At 45.8% G+C, this 18,140-nt stretch overlaps 1 protein-coding gene across 1 annotated transcript in view; it reads right to left on the bottom strand.

Annotated features, from left to right (window-relative positions):
* COL5A1 (collagen type V alpha 1 chain) overlaps nt 1-18,140 on the bottom strand; it is a 146,606-nt gene that overhangs the window by 101,726 nt on the left and 26,740 nt on the right. The window contains exons 2-4 of the mRNA XM_051807628.1: nt 11,764-11,931; nt 5,951-6,164; nt 5,186-5,348 (exon numbers count right to left, since the gene is read on the bottom strand). Of these exons, the coding sequence (XP_051663588.1) occupies nt 5,186-5,348; nt 5,951-6,164; nt 11,764-11,931 (545 nt within the window). The remainder of the gene's footprint in view (nt 1-5,185; nt 5,349-5,950; nt 6,165-11,763; nt 11,932-18,140) is intronic.

The raw sequence follows: 18,140 nt of genomic DNA on the forward strand, positions 1-18,140 counted from the left end.
TGGTGTAAAACATCGACTCTTTGCACTCCCTGAAAGACTCCACAGCAAAGGAGGTGAAATCAGATTTGGCAGGCCCAGGAAAGCAGGCAGCCAGCACTGTAAATTAGCTTCTTTCAGCAGTCTGCCAAGGTAGGGAAAACAAACGGGAACGTGTATCCGTGCTGCATCCCGACAGAGAAATCCAGGTTAGCAAAAAAACCCCAATTTTTAAAAACGCCTTCTGAAGGTTAACAAAAACTTAATAAACCCAAGCTTTGCCCAGTTCCTTCCTGACCCTCTGGGCTAAGCCCAGATCTTGAAGAACACGATGGGTCCAGTGCTGAGCTCGTGAAAAGCCTCACTGAGCTCAGTAGAGCTGTTCCAATGCCTCTGGTTTAAAGATCACAGAATCATTTAGGTTGGAAAAGACCTCCACGATCATCAGGTCCAACCTTTGACCGATTCCCACCTTGTCAACTAGACCAGAGCCCTGAGTGCCACGTCCAGTTTTTTCTTAAGTACTTCCTAGGATAGTGACTCCACCACCTTCCTGGGCAGCCCCTTCCAGTGCCTGACCATCCTTTTCTTGAAGAAATTCTTCCTGAATTGGGAACCTTCTTGCTTCTCCTGTGAATAAACAAATAACTGCCTCAAGGAGGAGACTCCTAAACTTCTCCATCTTTACCAGAAAATACCATAAAATGCACCTGTGTGTATAAGAACCTGTTTTCATTTCTACACCTTTCACTAAAACAAAAGCTGTTGATCCAATCTCAGAGGTGTCTGAGAAAAATAACCTGCAGAAACTTAAAAAATAAGAGCACTTTCCAGACACGAAAATGCTACAGCCAAGAGCATGGGAAGGGAAGGAGAAAGCCCTGACGATAGTGAAATGAAATCTGGGATTATCAACCACAGTGATAATTGTTTTTTAAGTGTAAACAAGGCAGAAGATGAAAAGAGAGTTGGCATTTCAACCCAAGAGCAACAGAGCACCTGAACGGCCCCAATGTCTCTGCTGAGAGCATTGATGCTTCTATTCTGCTTTGTCTTGTTGTGCCTTGAAACACTCAACAGCCCTAAGAGCACCTCTGGCTCCCTGCCCGGCCTTTCTGGCTCTCCCCGGCCCAAATTGCTTTCCCTCCATTTCTGGTGTCTTGATTTCACTCGTGGTCGTCAAAAAAAAAAAACCACCAAAAACAAAACACAAAGGAGGAAACAAAATAAAAAGCAAAATCCTTTCAGCATCATCCAACACTCCAGAGTTACCTTGTGAGACAATCCTACAAAATTTTAAACAGGTGAACCAAAGATGATTTGCATCAAATGTACTCACTCATTACTAGGGTGTCATCAGCAGTTTTGTTAAAATCAACTCATTTTTTTTACCAATGTCCTCGTCACAATTTAGTGATGCCAGCTCTAGCTCTGGAGCCATGGGCTCTACAGTGCTTTTATCAGCACACAATAGCCTTTTCCTGGCAGATCAGAAGACAAAATGGGATATCCAGCAGAAATGTGACATAGCAAGGTCTGAACAAACTTCATTTTGCTCATCAGCCCATCATTGAAATGCTGGTCTGGAATAACACTGAGCAGTAAAACAAGGCTGGGCACTCACTGCTGCAGAAACCAAACTTCTTATATGAGATGTTTTTAAACACCATCACAAAGGGGTTAAGTCCACCTAATCCAGGCCAGAAATGGTAAAATTTACTTGCCACAGCTATTGTACAGCAATTCCTATGCATAGAGATCACCCAGCTGTGGGTTATGGGGTTTCTCTGGTCCCTGCTGTGACACGGCCACTTCTAGGACTGAATCACAGCCCCAGTGACCCTCCTAAGCCAGGATCTGAACTTTGTTTCAACCCACACCTGCTAAACCAGAGCAGCCTTAGCCCAGAGCCAGCTGAATTGCTTCTCCACCAGACAACCTTGGCCAAGGAAGGGATCAACACTTCCAGTTTGTTCTCCACACAACAACTGCTGGGATCCTGCACAGAAAGGTGACTCCTTCAACAGACCACAGGCACTGAGCAGGCAGATCCTGCTGTGCACCCCTGAGGAGAAGCAGGAATGGGGCCATCACATCACCAGGATGTTTTGCAAAGTCTCCCTGGCTGTCAGGCAGAAGATGCTTTGCTTTCTGGGAAAGGGACTTTCCCAAGCTTCATCCTCCTTCTATTCCTACACTAAATCACCAGGACTGTGCTGGGACTTGGTTTGTAATTTATGTTTTTAAAAAAAGCACATCAAAAGCAGCAGTTCATCCCTCTGAAGCTGAAATACATTCACATGTCTTCTGACTCCCTCCCAGTGCTGCTGTAGCCATGGGAACACCTCTCACTACAGCCTGCAGGCAGGGAGAAAGTGTTTACCCTACCCCATGGGCTATTTCTTTTGCCCTTCCCTCTCCCACTGCAAAAAGCCCTTTGCTGTCTCACAGGAGCATCTCCTCACTCCCAGCTTGAGGCCGGACACCACTTGCCAACCCTGGAGCGAGAACCTGTCCTGACATTTGTGAACTCCTGTTTTCAACAACGACTCAGCACAAAACTTAACTTGTACAACTCTGGGCTCCAGGCTTGGCCCCTTGTCAAACCTCCCCAGCGCTCCCCTGGCCGGACAGAGACCCACACAGCCTCCCAGCTAATTGAATTTTAATGAGAGGAAGTCATTTTTCCACTGGAAGAATGTTGTGCTAGAGAAATATTTTGAAACTCCTCTAACCTTTCCTGCCAGGCTTTTTCTGCGGCAGAGTACGAGCGGGGAAGTTCCCATCCCACCAGTCGGTTGTGCTGCTCCCCTCACAACCCCAGACGGACCTGGAGCTTAAATAACTGCAACTTTCAAAGCAAAAAGCGTTTGGGGGTTGATTTGATTTCAGTCCTGACCGGGAGGATATGAATTCCCACTGCTTAAAGCTCTTGTGCTGAGACACAGCCGATCCCAGCCCTCCCCAACGCTGTCTCCCACCCCACTCCCACCCAACTGGGTTATTTTAATTTCCAGCATAAGTGACAAACACATAAGAGCCATGGATGCAGAAAACACTGGGGAGCATCTTGTTAGCTGAGGTCTGCAGAGCAGTTGCCTGCAGGACAGCAGCAGCTTCATCTGCACGAGGTCCAGAAGTTATCAGCTTTCCAGGACTACATAAATTTACCAGTTTACACCCATTTCCCATTGTTGTGAGCCACAGTTTTCCCTGTAGAGTTTCTGCTTAGTCTTGCAGAAAGAAGAAAGGAAGGGCCAAAGGAAATGAAGTTGCTGAGATATGAAGGAAATTAGGTTATAGTCCACTGCCTTCAGAAAACCTATTACACTGGGTTTAAAGCTGCTGGTATCTTGAGGGTGACCAAAAAAAGGATAAATACCAGAACTAGAGGGGTTTTTATGTACAAGTTGAATAATGTCAGTACATATCAGGCAGAGGAGAAAAGTGTTTTCTGATTATGCAGTTCTCAGTAAATGCCTGCAAGATCTTGTAGCTGCATCTCATACCCAGAACAGGGAACAGCTCCAGTGGAGGAAAAGCTCACTCCATTCTGTCCCACATCCCAAGGCTGAGGAGGTTTCACAGCCCCTCTGAGTTTACACCAAGAAATAAGACCTTTTCAGCGAGGGAGTCGTGGCCAAGCCCATGGAAATGTCTAAGAGAGGAGCTGGGAGAGCACTGCCACCTAGGAGCATGTGTTCCCATCTTGGCAGAGGAATCAGTTGTCCTAAATCCAGGTGAGCCCTAAAAGCCCCCTGGGAGCACCTCAAGCTTCAGAGACATTTATGGAAAAGGTACCACTTTGCAAAACCAAGGAGTCCAAAGTGCAGGTTTCTCACCCGCTCTGGATGTGATTCCAAGTTCTTTAAGCGGATCTAGTAGATCCCTGGATCCATCAGCTCTCCCCAGAAGAGCTCACCACTTCATATAACAGCTCCACTCAAAGCACAGCACCCAGTGCAGCTGCTGAAATATCTGACAGAACATCCAATGCCTGCCAAAGACGCCCCAGTGCCCCTTAAACCCAGCTTTTACTTTCCATTTTCGTTGTTAAACTTCCCAGGGAACATCCCTTAATTTAATACAATTTAGAGATTCAGCTCTAACTCTGTAACTGGGATTTTGGCAGCACTGCTCAGTCCATGCATTCTTGCTCTGTTTACAGCAGCCCAGCTCCCAGATGTTGGTAATATTAAACAGGCTGGAACTTTCCTTCCAAGTGACAGCAAAATGCAGACAAGAGCTGGCTTTGCTACGGCTCTAATTATCCATGGATAGGAGATATTCCCCATCCCTTTGCTGAGCTGGGGGAGGCCCAGGAGATACAGCTCTTCCCCCACATAAATTCAATAAAAGTAAGGAGATAGAGATCAGTAGGTCTTGGTTTACACTCCACTGCACTGGGCTTGATTTCAGGGAACATTTTTAGCTTGCAAGAAAGATCAGGAACAAGATCCTCATCCACCTGGAAGTCTCAGAAGTGCAGCAGAGCGCAGAAGTTGAGATTGCCAGAGAAATGCATACATTAAACTAGTTGCTGAACTATGGGAAAAACTTCTGCCATATGTACCTTGTCTATAAATAATCCTCTATCTCTTTGCTTAAATCAGAGGAGCTCATGGGAACTTTCCACCCATCAGGGTTTTGCTTTGCTTTTGAAAGCAAGTCGCCGTGTGGGAGGTGACAGGGCTGCCAAACAAGCTGTCAAGGAGGGTCCCCTTTTGTCATGGTGCAAGAAACCAAGAATCCATGGCCAATGCATGGAAAAAAGCAAATTCCTGCAGCCTCAGCGAACTGTGACTTGCAAGGGAGCTGCTTTCCTCAGCCTTCGTTTGCTGCCCCTGCAGCTTTATCTAAATCTTAACAGGGACAAATGAAAACCTTGTGAGCCCTTCCCATGTTATATGTGCCAAGAGCTACAGATCTACAGAATTCCAGGGCAGAGATGATCCAGAATTCCAGCAAAGGCATGAAACCAGAGGAGCTCACTCCAACAGGTCACCTGGCTCACAATTTAATCGTTACTACAAGAAACATTTACTTAAGTCAAAATAAAAACTTAAACCAAAAATTACATACAACACCGTTCTGCTGCGTAAAAACCCAGTACAAGTGGCAAAACTGAGCTGTAAATATCTCAACATCCAGAACCCACGCTCATCCTCTCCGTGGAACAACCCCAGAGCTGCTCCTTGCCATGACTTACCTCAAAGACTTCCTCATCCAATATCCTCGTTCCAAACACGATGATGCCGTTGACGTCAATGATGGGATGGTCACTTCTGTCCAGGAACTTGGTTATCTTCTTTTTACAGTCCAAAATCAAGGTGACATTTTTCTTCTGCACACTGAGAGCTACTCTGTGCCACCTACAAGAACACAGCCCACAAATGTGTTAAACACAGCCTTGGGCTTTTCCCAGAGCAAACTAATGATTGTGTAACAGTGATGTTTCACAAACTGATGTCCTGCAAACCTTCCTGGAAATTCTCCTTGGGGCAGCTAAAGATTTCATGTGAAATACAAAGGCTGATTGAGGGGATGCCATTCACTTTTCATCCCTCCAAGACAGGTAAGAGAATGCCAGTTCTGGCTTCAACAAGAGGCAGAGATAAAAACCACACAGTGACTCCCTGGTTATCCCCCTTTTCCACCCTCCTTGTGTCCTGCAAAAGTCTCAGTGGGGACTTTGCAAGACAAACTGATTTCTTAAGGCCCTTTGCAGCTGAAGTCCATATTCCTGTCCCCATCAGTGTCAGACAATTTTGCACTAACTAGTCATTCACACTTCTTATATATATATAATATTTATTCACCGAAGGCCAAAATTACAGACTGAGACACTTGGCAGCAGTCAGAGGTGTGTATACACATTTATATAGGCATGACTCCTATTTTACACAACGTTCAACATGCTGGTATTGATATAAACAATGAACTGTTTTTCCTTTGTGCACAAAATTTCACTTACTTGCCATCTGCAAGGTTAATGCCTCTAAAGAGAGGATAGTCTTCTGGGCCTGGCTTTCCTGTATGGTCTTCATACAGGAATACAGGAGATCTACCCAACTCCACACCAATTTGCTGGATCCCTTGCTCATTGTAAATTGAGATCAAGAAGGACTGACCTCCTTTCTTCGCTTTTACAGTGGTTAGAATGGAGAAGTCCTCGGGGAATGGGGAAGCTGGAGTGGAAAAGCAAAGAGATTAGTCAGGTTTCCTTGAAAATTAATCCCTACAGAAAGAGTCCTGCTGTCTAATAACCCATGGGGAGACCTCTGGTTTCTCTCTCCACGTGTGTGCACGCCAGCAACCTTAAAAATGTATATGGGGCCAGGTGAAATCTGGCTTTCACCCAAAGCTTATTGAGATACAGGGTTGGGAATGGCTGAATCATAAAGTAGATTGGACCAGCAAAGCCAGTGTAGAACAGTGTCCCCAGGGGACACCTAACTCCTCCTTACTGTGCTCCTAACCCTTCCTTAATGTGCTCTAGAGCTTTTTAGGAGACAAGGCAAAACTTTGTTTCATATATCTTAAGGTCCCAAAAAGGAGCTTTAGGTGTCAGAGGGACAGAGGGAATTAAGCATCCTGTGCCTGGTAGGCACACACAGTATTGAAGGGGTTTATTCGAGGGAGGAGGGAGTTGCATCAGGGTTTGTCCATTCTAGATGAGAACAGAGGATTCTGTGGCTTTGGCTTTCAGGGTTGGTGCAGACACATTAAAAAAAAAAAAAAATCATTCTAAAAACAGAAATAAATGTGGCAATCAGTAGGAGGTGCTAATTTGAACTTGTCTGTGTAATATCTGATTTCCTAGCTTTTTATTTTTCCACTCAGGAAAGCAACCCTGCCTGATCACACAGGTGATTTCTGTCTTTATTTTTGCCAGGTTTGGAGGGTTAAAGCCATTAAAGTCCTGTCAATACAGAGGCAATGCTCCACACAGGGGAAGGGTCAATCCATGCAAGGTCAGACACACACATTTAAAGTTTCAAGTCAATCTGGGCATCACCCTGCTGTAGAAACCCAAACTCCTCTGTTAGGGTTTCTCTGCCATTCAAACTGAAAAAAAATGAGCCTGGATGCACATCCCAAATAGGACATCTTAAAAACAACACTAGAAGCATTAATAAAGGAGATTTCTTGATCAAATAACAAAGGTGGCACCTCCAGGGCACCATAAACTCCTCAGATGCTGCATTTAGGCAGCGTGGGGCTTGCAGGGAATCTTTCCTTCAAGATCCACCTTTCCAAAACAAGGATTACGTTGTACCCCTGGATATCCCCTTCAGAAATCTTAAACCACAGCAGGGCAGAGTAAAATGGGGCAGCCCCACCAGTGGGACCAGCCCACAGGGAAAGGAACACAATGGGTCACTTTTAAACTGCACATGTGTAGCCACGTAAACCACAGAAAACATCAAGCTCAGTGCCTGTAATCTTCAAACATATTTCCTTCTCTCCTTTAGGCTTTTCTTAGATGTTATCCAAGGGCTGCATAAGGGATTTTGAACCAGGGAGGGGATGATGAACATGGCAGTGGGGAATTCTTCCAACCACAGCAAAGTTAGAGAGTTCAAACGAGCTCAACCTCTCCTCTTCTGCCTGGGAGTTGCTTTAACTTTTATGGACAGCCAGTGTCTTAAATGCATTTATCTGCCTAGCACAGGGCAGGGGAGGAGGCAGGAGAAATCTGGGCTGCATCAAAATCAGCACTGAGGGGACACCGAGGGGGAGAACTGAGGATACCTACAGAGACAAACACAGTTAATATCCCTCACCTTGGTTAAATAATATTTGGAAAGCAGCAGAAAGCAGCATTCTGCAGAGAGGGCTCGCAGTCAGTAATTAAATGCCAGGATTATAGCCTGATTTCCCCCCAGGACACAGACCCAGATATTTGGCAAATGCAGCATCTGATTTTTGTGCCTCCCATAGGATGCACTGAGCTTTATCTCCCTCCTGCTGTACACAAATCCTCCTGTAGCTCTGAATCAAGACCATACGCCTTCCTGGTTCCAATTACAGGCTACAGATTTGGGCCTTTTATGTAAAATAGTTCATGTCCAAAATTTCATTATGAATCCACAATACAGTACCTTTCAACTTGGCCAAGCTGCCAACTCATTAAAGAGCTGCTTTTAATTTTTTTTCATTATTATTAAAATGTCTCCATGGTGATGCGAGTTTCTCAACCCAAATAATCATAATGGATGAATTATAGCTGACATTACTCTGTTACTGCTCTGCTGTCCTGGCAAAATAACAATGCCTTCACTGTCATAGCTAGAAATGACCCAGGCTGGTGACTGATGTATGAAAACACATCCACACAGGCAGCAATACTAATAAATACAACGTAATAAATATATGAAGCACACAGAAATTGACCCAAATCCCCTTAAAAACAATGGGGACACCCCCAACAAAGGGTCTGGGATTGAGTCCTCATATTCGATTCACTCTTCAAACGAGCTCATGCTGAGAGATGTTGCACATCCGTCACTTAAAGGCACCGCACTGGTGACGGGTTTGGCTTGGCATCCTCCTTCCACCCCCTGGCCAAATCCTCTCAAACTCACTACGTGGAACCTCCTGCAAAGCAGAAACAAGGGGTGAAGACCCCCAGTTCTGCAGGTGGAGCCATGGAAAAAGCTGCCCAGTGCCATCAGCTTCCCTGGAGCAAGTGCATCTGTGGAATGCTCCAGCAGATAAACCAGCAGGGTCAGGCTGAGTCTCTTCTCCTTTCTTGAGCACCATGACCAGGGATTAAAGGCTTGTATACAATATCATGGTCTTCAAAACAGGGACAGCTGGGACCTTCTTCCTAATCCAGGTGTGTCCAGACACAGCCTAAAATAAAGGGCAAGCCCTGCTCCTGATCTGGGAAGGGCAGCAAAGTTTTAGCTGCTTAACAGCAAAAAATAATCAGCAAAACCAAGGAGCTGATCCAATTTCTGACACAAACACAGGGTGAGGTGGTGTCATTTCCAGAACCTTTCCAGCTTTCAGAGGAAAACAGCTCTGCAATGGCTTTACCAACTTCTGGCCTTTTTCTTCATCTGAAAAGACTCAATTGTGAAATGACTTATTTTCCTCAGAGGTGACTGTTCAAGCTATAACAGAGATTTTCAAGAATGCAAGTGACAATTGAAAATTTGATTGAAAAACACAAAGGACATTTCGCTGGCTGCCACTGAAAACCTTGCCTTCCTTGCTTCTGCTGGAAGAGCATGGCTTTTGCTGGGAAGCAGAACTTATTTAGGGAGAAAGGACAAAAAGCATCTCAGCAGATTTTTCTCACTCTTCAGAGCTTGCAAAAAACAAGTTTATATATATATATATATATATATATACACACACACACATCTTGCTTTGCTGGCTGTGGCAGTAGAATGCAAAGCCCATCAAATTACCATCTTAGAGAAGCACTGACTTCTAATTAGCACAAAATATTCTGTACAGAGCACGTTTGCCAAGGGTGCTCCATAACAGGGAGGGAAAGTCACGCTCCAACCCACCCGCCTGGTAACGGGAAATCACTAAACCCACATTTCCCCTGGTACATTGCACCGCAATTACTTTGTTATCTTCATCCCCTCTCTCTCTCATTTGGTGGTGTGAGCTGAAGTCACATCTAGTTATGGAGACGTAAAGAGAAAACATCTGTTGATCTGATGGAAAACACCAGGAGTTCTTTGCTCTGCTCTTCCCTATTTCCTCAGTTAGCAGCAGAGAACACTCCACGACTTTGGGAGCCTCCAGAGAGGGACTGAGCTGCTTCAGTGACCCCATGGCTGTCCAGATGATGAAATGATTCAAAAGTTGCTTGATGACACCAAGGAAACACCATCCAGGTCTTCTAACCCAAGGAAGGCAGTTGATGCAAACCAAGAACTCATTGAGGACATCCTGAGTAGTGAGGTGGGACAAGAGCAAGAAAGTCTCCTCCAGTGCCAAGTTCTCTCCTGTGACCATGATTTGGTCCCTGCCTGTTGTCTTGTTGTGTTAACCTGTGTCAGAACCAGTGTGATCCAGTCTCCTTGCTACGTTAATCAGGCAGAATATTCCATCCTTTGTTTTATATCTTGGGGCCACTGCTGTTTGCTGGTTTCTGTTACATAAACATGATCAGGCAAAATTTCACAGTGGCTACAGAAGCTACTGGAAAGCTCTCAAATCCACTGCAGTTGTATATTCCAAACTGGAACCACTTCCTTCAAACACTTTTTGAGCTTGTAGACACCAGTTGGACCAAACCTTTGAGTCATTTCAGATACATGTCGTGGAGGGACATGATGGAACATGAAGGCACAGCCTGGCAGAGGAGGGGTGCAGTTGGGCACACAATGGTGTTATCTCTAGTCAGAAAGGACTCTCCTGCCCTGGGCAGCAATAAAGACAAATATAGGGTCTGTTTTGCCTTTCTGCAGACATTTAAACAGGGCTTTAGGCAGGTCCTTTGCTAAGGGCTGACCATGTGATGATAGGCTACCAGCCTGTCAAACACTGCTCTCATCTATCTTCATGTCAGGCTCAGTTTGTGTGCAAGACACAGGCTGTGCTCCTGCTCACCAGGGATTAAATATAATTCACCTGCTTGTTGTCACAGCAGGACAATAATGAAGCCTGAAAATAACCTCAGTGATAACACATGCAATGAAGCAACAAAGGAAACAGAGGAGCAGAGGATGGAAGCACATCAGCAGCCCAGCCTCAAGGTCTTCATTTGGGCCACTGACAGGCTGGGTCTGATAGAAACAGCTTGTTAATTAAAAAGCATTGATAGTGGCACAGAACATTAGCTCTGATTTAGCCAATACATTCATTGTCTCACAAACATTGAAAGAGAATGTGTGTGTCTGCTTTGCTTAAATCACCTCCTGTCTCACAGACGAGTTTCAGGCAGTGCCTTTGCCTCACTGCTAAACCTTCCTCAGCAAAGGCACTTTTCTCACCAAACTTAGAAAGTCCTGCCATGCCTGTTGCCAGCATTGCCACGTGAAACAGGGATATCCCAGTGCTCCTGTATGGCTTGGGAAGGAAGATTTCTGATGGTGGCTACACGCTCCAGGCTGAGGCTCTCAGTCAGTGAGGAATTCAGGTCCATAATGGGTCCAGTCTTTTTACAAACACATTTCACTCTGTGGCAGTTTCCCTGAAAAATTAGACTCCAGTGCATCCTCAATCAGAAATAAAATGGTCAGTAGCCCACGTGCTCTCCAAGGGCTTTGTGAACTCCTGCATCTTCGTGGCTTCCTCTAATGAACCTCCCAGTCCTTCAAACAACTTTTCATGGGACATCTGTTCTTGTGGGACAGTCTATTATTTTTATGTGGTGATTATTTGTGTTATGAGAGACACCACAGCCACAGAATAAGACCCCACTGTTCTTGGCACTCCACAAACACAGAACAAAACACAGCCTGTGTTCCTCTGCATCCTCCAAGCCTCTCTCCCCAGCTGGATGTCACCCTGTGATAATGAGAGAGCAGAAACTTTCCAACCTAGGAGGGGACAGATGCAGGCACTGGCCACATCTTCTGCAGTGAAACCCATCACCACATGCAACTGCAGTGATAAAAGAACAACTACTGCAGTTCTATTTGATGGCTGGGAGTTTGCAGCCCCCCTGAAACAGCAGAACCACTCCCCGCCAAGGGGAGCGTGCAAACACACTTGGAAAATTAAGGAATCACACAGTGTGCCTGGTGTGTGCCTGCAGAATTTGAGGAAAGGGTCAGATGCTTCCATAGGATAAATAAAAAGCTGGGGACTCACCAGGATACAGCTGCTTTGTGGGTGCACTAAGCTGAGCATCTTTTGTTACTCTATAAGCAACATCTGCTTCTTTTGAAGATCTTCTGCTTGTGCAAAACCCTGTTGTTTTTGTTATACCATCAGGTAAATTATGAAAATCTAATACCTTCAAGAGGTCTGCAGGGTCAGCTGTGAAGAGAAAAGGAGAAAACAAGAATTAGCAGGCAACAGGACTGGCACTTGCTCAGATCCAAATCACTCTTAGCCTGGAACACACAAATCCATCAACACAACCTTAAAAACAGATGAAATAGGCTTTCAATACATCTGCAAATATGATGTTAATACAGCTTCAAAGCCAGCAAGTTGTGCTGCTGGTCAAAGACACTAATTCAATGCAGAGAGGAGCAGCTCATCAGCTGTCTGCACCAGGACAGGAGGGAGAATGGGCTGTCTTATTAGTTACAGTAGTTGTATTTTCCTGGATGTCTTCACCCAGTCTCCATCATTCAAGTGCATCCTGAAGATTAAGCATTTAGACAGGAAATTCATGATCTGAGAGAAAGGCTTTAAATCAACAAGTCACCATCAAGCTGATGCAGGTCTAACCCTGCCCGGGGTGAAGCAAGGTGACACAGGGCAGGGATGCAGCACAGCTCCACCTCAGGCAGCCAAGTGCCCAATTCCCACCAAATTATTCCCTAGATGTTCTCCCCCATGACACTGGGATTTCTGTACAACCACCAGTGCACACAAGAGTGCAGCTGGATGGTCAAACCCCCACATTTGCTTCACAGAAATGGAAAAAAAATCTGCATTTTGACTAATGACATGAAGCCAAAGGCCCCTTTCCTCAGCCACATCCCATCAGGCTCATACCCTGAGGCTCTTAGATAATGAAGAGACCTTGTTTGACACCCTGAGCTCCCCACACCAGCACAGTCAGGGCTGGTTCACCTCCAGATGTTCAGGTCTCCAGGATATCAATTAAGTAATGCAAGTGATACGTCTCATTAACTTCCTAATCTGGTCTTGCTCATGTCAGGAGAGATGGAGTCTCCAGAAGTGGAATAACCAGATCTGACTTAAAACCCTTAAAAGAAATGATTCTGAATTTTGACTTGATAGCTGGAGCAAAATGCTGTCAGAAACATGACCCACCCAACTCAAACCCCAGCAGTGCCCAAAGCAAATTGGCCTGTGCTGCTTTTGGTTGGGGTAGAGTTCAATGTCTTCAGTGGTAGCTGATATGAGGCTACATTTGGGATTTGTGCTGAAAACAGTGTTGATAACACAGGGATGTTTCCACTGCTGCTGCTGAGCAGGGCTTAGGTGGAGTCAAAGGATCTTCTGCTCCTCACCCACCCCACTGATGAACAGGCTTGGGGGTGCACAAGGAGTTGGGGGGGCACAGCCAGGACAGCTGACCCCAGGAATATTCCATCCCATCATGTCCAGCATATAAAGCTGGGGGAAGAAGGAGAGAGGGGGGACACTTGAAGTGATGATGTTTGTCTTCCCAAAACACCACCATGTGTGATGGAGCCCTGCTCTCCACAGTCTGCCCATGAGAAGTGGGCAAGAATTCCTTGCTCTGCTTTCCTTGTTTTACCTACTGAACTGGTTTTATCTCAACCCACCATTATTTTTTCCCCTCCACTTTTTCTGATCCTCTGCCCCATCCCCACTGGCTGCATCCAGGGGGAAGGGCTGCACCATGTCCATCAGCACCGAACACAAACCCTCCAGCAATGGAAAGAAACAGCATGAACACATCTTTTACCATATCAAAAGGTTTTGGTTACCAAGAAGATCAGCCTAATATTTGCATGGAAAATTCATGTACATTGTTAGGCAGTTTTTAAAAGTTTCCATAATCCTGAGAAACTGGGTCCTCAGTGAGAGATTACAAACATATGGCAAATCCAAGTGAGCACAGCAGATAATAAAGGAGCTGAGGGAGCTTGGCCTCAGCAGCACACAGCTGTAATATTTCCTCATCTCTCATTCTTGTTAGGCAGTGTATGGATGACACATTTGTCTAAGCTGTCCTGGCCACTTGGATCTTCCCCCTGCCTTCCACCGTGCCTTATTTCACACACAAGTATCTGCACACACACACAGCAACTAAAATTACAATAACACTCCACCTCTGCTTCACATCCCTGTGCTCCAAGAAATTCAGAACAGCCAGCTCCTAAGCTGCCTCCAACATTTATTTAGGGAGCAGAGGGGGGAAAAGCAAGGGGGAGGGGATGGGAATTCCAGAGTCCTGCCATCAGCCAGGTCCCCACGCCGGGTGCAGGGGGTCTGAGCCTTGCTCAATGCTGCACATCAGCCACCCAGAGGTGTTTGAAGGAAGAGAAACATCTGCAGATGAATCCACAGCCTGGAGGCTCAGCTGCGGTTATGACAAAAGCTATGGGAACATCCTCTCCTTTGGCAGGGGAGTGCTCCTGCAGTGGTTATGGGCACTCAGGGGAGGGAGCTGGGCCTCCTCCAGGAGCCACCAGCAGGTTTGGAGCTCCAGCCCCTGCCTGGAGCCTTCTGAGCAACCCCAACCCTTCATCAGTGTGAGAGGTGCAGCTCTTCTCATTTGTAAAGGATGATTCAAGCACCTGCTGCCTCCCTGCACTGCTGGGAGCCTCCAAACACAACCTGCAATCCATCTTCACTGCCAAGGAAGGTCCCCTGTACCTCCATAACTGTGATGAATTAGGTCAAAATGAGATATTAAAGTAGAAAAACAATCTGAATGCTGCCCAAACAAACTGCAAACCTCACAGGTGACCAGCAGGAGAGGACAACCCTCTGTTCACAGAGGTGCACGAGTGTCTCATCTCTGCTTGCTCCTGGAAATCAAAGAGGGGGTGAGGAGCCAACTAAAGCCCCACAGGCCACTGGTGCTGCACTTCATCACTAAGAGCATCCTTTGAGTAGGACTCCAGCAGCATGAAAATCCCCAGCTCTTCCTAGAAAGATGAGCTGCACAGAGGAGCAGCTCTCATTCCTGAGAGCTAATCAGTTCATTTATCTCCCCTTGATTTTTCAGCCACATCTAAACTCAGCAATCTCCTGTAGGGGCTGTGACAGCCTCGTGCCCAGGACACAGACCTGACTGACCAAATTCAGGCTCTGCAGGGTGTTTCTTACAAGTTTGCACCAGGCTTGGCCTTCATCTGAGAACTGAATTAGCTGTTGCTTTATGAAAGCTTTTCTTTTTTCACTTGCTGTTTTATGAATAACATCACTGTGCAGCATCACACACAGGAACATTCTTTGCTCGAGGTGCACAGGTCCCCCAAAGAAACGAGCAGCTCTGTCCCTGCTGGGTCAGTATACCCAGGACACAGAGAGGCAAACCCCAAACAACTAAAATAGACCAAAAATCAGAGCAGAGGCTGCCCCAAAAGCCTGCACCCAGCAGTCTGTTAAGCCCTTCAATCAGATCGAAAGGGAGCATTGCTTCCCATTTTAACAGGGCAGGGATGTCAGGACCTGAATATGCTCAGAGGAGAAATAGAGTGTTGGAGGAAGGAATGGAAAGATAAGAATTAGTGTCAAAAGGTTGGCTTTTGTTCAGTTCCAAGGAAATGTGGAGCTGGAAGTGTTCAAGGCCAGGTTGGACAAGGCTTGGAGCAACCTGGTCTAGTGGAAGGTGTCCCTGCCCATGGCAAGGGGTGTAATGAGTTGATCTCTAAGGTTCCCTTCCAACCCAAACCATTCTGTTATTCTATGAATGATTTGCTGATGAACCAAACGTGGCAAAAGGAGGAATTAAATCCCCACTTCTTCCATTACCACGATTAAACCATCATCTGATTCCTAATTATTTAAATACCTGTTAAAACCTGGAACAGAGGCAGCTGGCATTAAGTCTGTAACTCTGCCTTGACCCAGCAATGGCCTGACACGTTTTCTTTCTCACACATCAATATTAGAGCAAATCAAGCAGGATTCATTGGAACAAACTCCCTGGCTTTGGGCTGGGCACAGGCTCCAGTCAACACAGAGTTGGTGTGGCCATACCTGCCACCCCCTCTACAGCCAAACCACCTTCTTGGACTCAGCCATGGGATGCAGGAGCAGAAATACCCCCACAGGCCCAAAGAGGACCCACACTTTCAGTTCCCTGCTCCACAGTTTGATGCTCTCAAAGGTAGGATGGATCAGCAGAAAAATAAAACATTATTCTACCCTGAAAAAAAATCCAAAAAAACCCAAAACAACCCAAGAATCTAATGGAAATTCTGCTCTTAAATTCTGTGCAAGATGGAACTACAGCTTCTCTAGACCACACTGAAAAATCCCAGCACACACAGCATTAGCCAGAAGTCATTAATCTAAGCCACATTTATGGCTGTAATAATAATTTTTAACACCTGAAGCAAAGCTCATGAACGGGCCCCAAAACAATTCAGGATCCATAAGTCACTTGTGTGTTACTTGTGAGTATCCATGTTTCCAGTGTCTGAAAAATTACCAAATTACAAGCAACAAACCTCAAAACAAATCCCATTTTTCAAGCTCTTTAATTAAATCCTTATCCCCAAGGAAATCCACAATATTTAAACTTGCCACTGAGCTGAAAGCTGGAGCTACTTGAGCCCAGCAGTGCTGGGGAGAGACATTCCCTGTGTTCTCCCTGCTCTTCCCAGTCACCCCACACAGCCCATCAGGGTGAACTGGGCAGCACCAGCGTGGACTGGTCAAAAGGTAAAACCAGGTCTACAAAAAGGGTTTGGTCTGGATTCCAGTGAATTATAAAATTGAGCTCTGAGGAACTTGGTCCAGTGGAAGGGGATTGAAATGAGAGGAGCTTTAAGGTCCCTTCAACCCAAACCATTCTGTGATGACATTGAACACATTCCTAGAGCTTAGACTCAAGGAAATCCCCCATTCATCAAGTTTTTGCCTCACAGTATCCTTCAAAGTGGGGGAAAAAAATCCCTTCTCAGCATCCTGAGACCCGAATTTATTGCAGCCAGCTGAGCTGGTGCTGCATTAACAAAATAACCAAGACATTTGGGTGCCTGGAGAAGGGGTCACCACCCTGTGAAGGGAGAACCATTCTTCCATATTCGGTTTCAGAGCAGCTGAAGGACATCCAAAGACCTTCAGGATTTAATGATGCAGCACTTAGTCATGCTATGGTTTATGTGCAATTATTGCCAGAGATCTGAGGTCCTAAGGTGAGGAATGAATAAGCATTTATGTTCCCTGCTCATTCCAGGTGCCCTCTGCAACTTTCTCATCATTTAACACACATCCCAGCAGTCTGGGGGGGTTTGTATCCAAGAATCACATCAGCAGCTTTGCTGGGAAGTGAAGCCTTCCTGTATGAACAAGCAACATAAAACCACGTTGTCATCTTATCTCACAGCAAGCAATGACAGTAAATAAAGCGAAAAAGGATTACTTCAAGAGCAGTGTCTCCTTGAAAGGGATTTCAAGTCCCATAGAAAGATGAAAACAGTAACTTTCAAGGAAAAAGCAAAGCAGTTAATCTGCTCACAATCAACCAAGTGACTTAAATTGCCCTGTTTCTCCTGCACACAGATCTCTGGTGGCACCCAGGCTGCCTGGAGTGGGTCTGTTGTGCCCATCCCACTATCCTGACTCCTGATAGCCAAAGTATCCCAGCCCTACACCCCAGCCCCATGGCTGGGCATGGGAAACCTGTGCCCAGATACTTGCCAGAGCTTTCCTGGATCAACTTGACTCCTTACTACCAGTCTCACTCAAGACCTTAAGCAGGAGAATTTCATGTATTGCAAAGGGAAATTACTAAAGTGATGCAAAACAGTGAATAGAGGAAAATACTTCAATAAATGAAGAACAGAAGATTTATCTTTCTCATGTAAAGGCAGTAGATCAAAAAAATGAAAGATTAAATACAATGAATTTTTAAAAAGTTGGATCCTGGGCTCAACTACATTGAGGTAAATTCATCAGTTTGAGCTGCCCGGGTTTCCATCACCACCTCCAAGAGCAGAACACAACTCCAAGCATAGGCAGATCCAGCCAAAGCTTTAATCCCAACCTGGGAAAACCCCCCAAGGTCGGGGTCCCTCCAGGAGGGAGCTGAGAATCCACACGACAGAGCTCCTGGCAGGGCCAGGGGTTGGTTGCTCCAGCAAGGAAAAAGAACACACTGCTCAAAGAAACCCCTTCCCTCCCATCTTTACCAGTTTTTCCTTCTTTCAGTACTTTTCCAAGACAGTTTATTCTTAGCCCTAAATAAACACTCAATTATTGCCTTTGGAGGACCCGGCTCCAGGCAGGGCAGAGTGTGCAGGAGGAAGGATGCTCTTTCCCTGGGCTCTGGGTTTCTCACTCCCCAGGCAGCTGCCCAGAGGTTCACATGAACATCTGGACTTACAGTAGGAATGAAAGAC

Source organism: Manacus candei, unplaced genomic scaffold, assembly GCF_025592945.1.
Source record: "Manacus candei isolate 608988 ecotype Guabito, Panama unplaced genomic scaffold, ASM2559294v1 h1tg000071l, whole genome shotgun sequence".
In the NCBI taxonomy this organism is placed as follows: Eukaryota; Metazoa; Chordata; class Aves; order Passeriformes; family Pipridae; genus Manacus; species Manacus candei.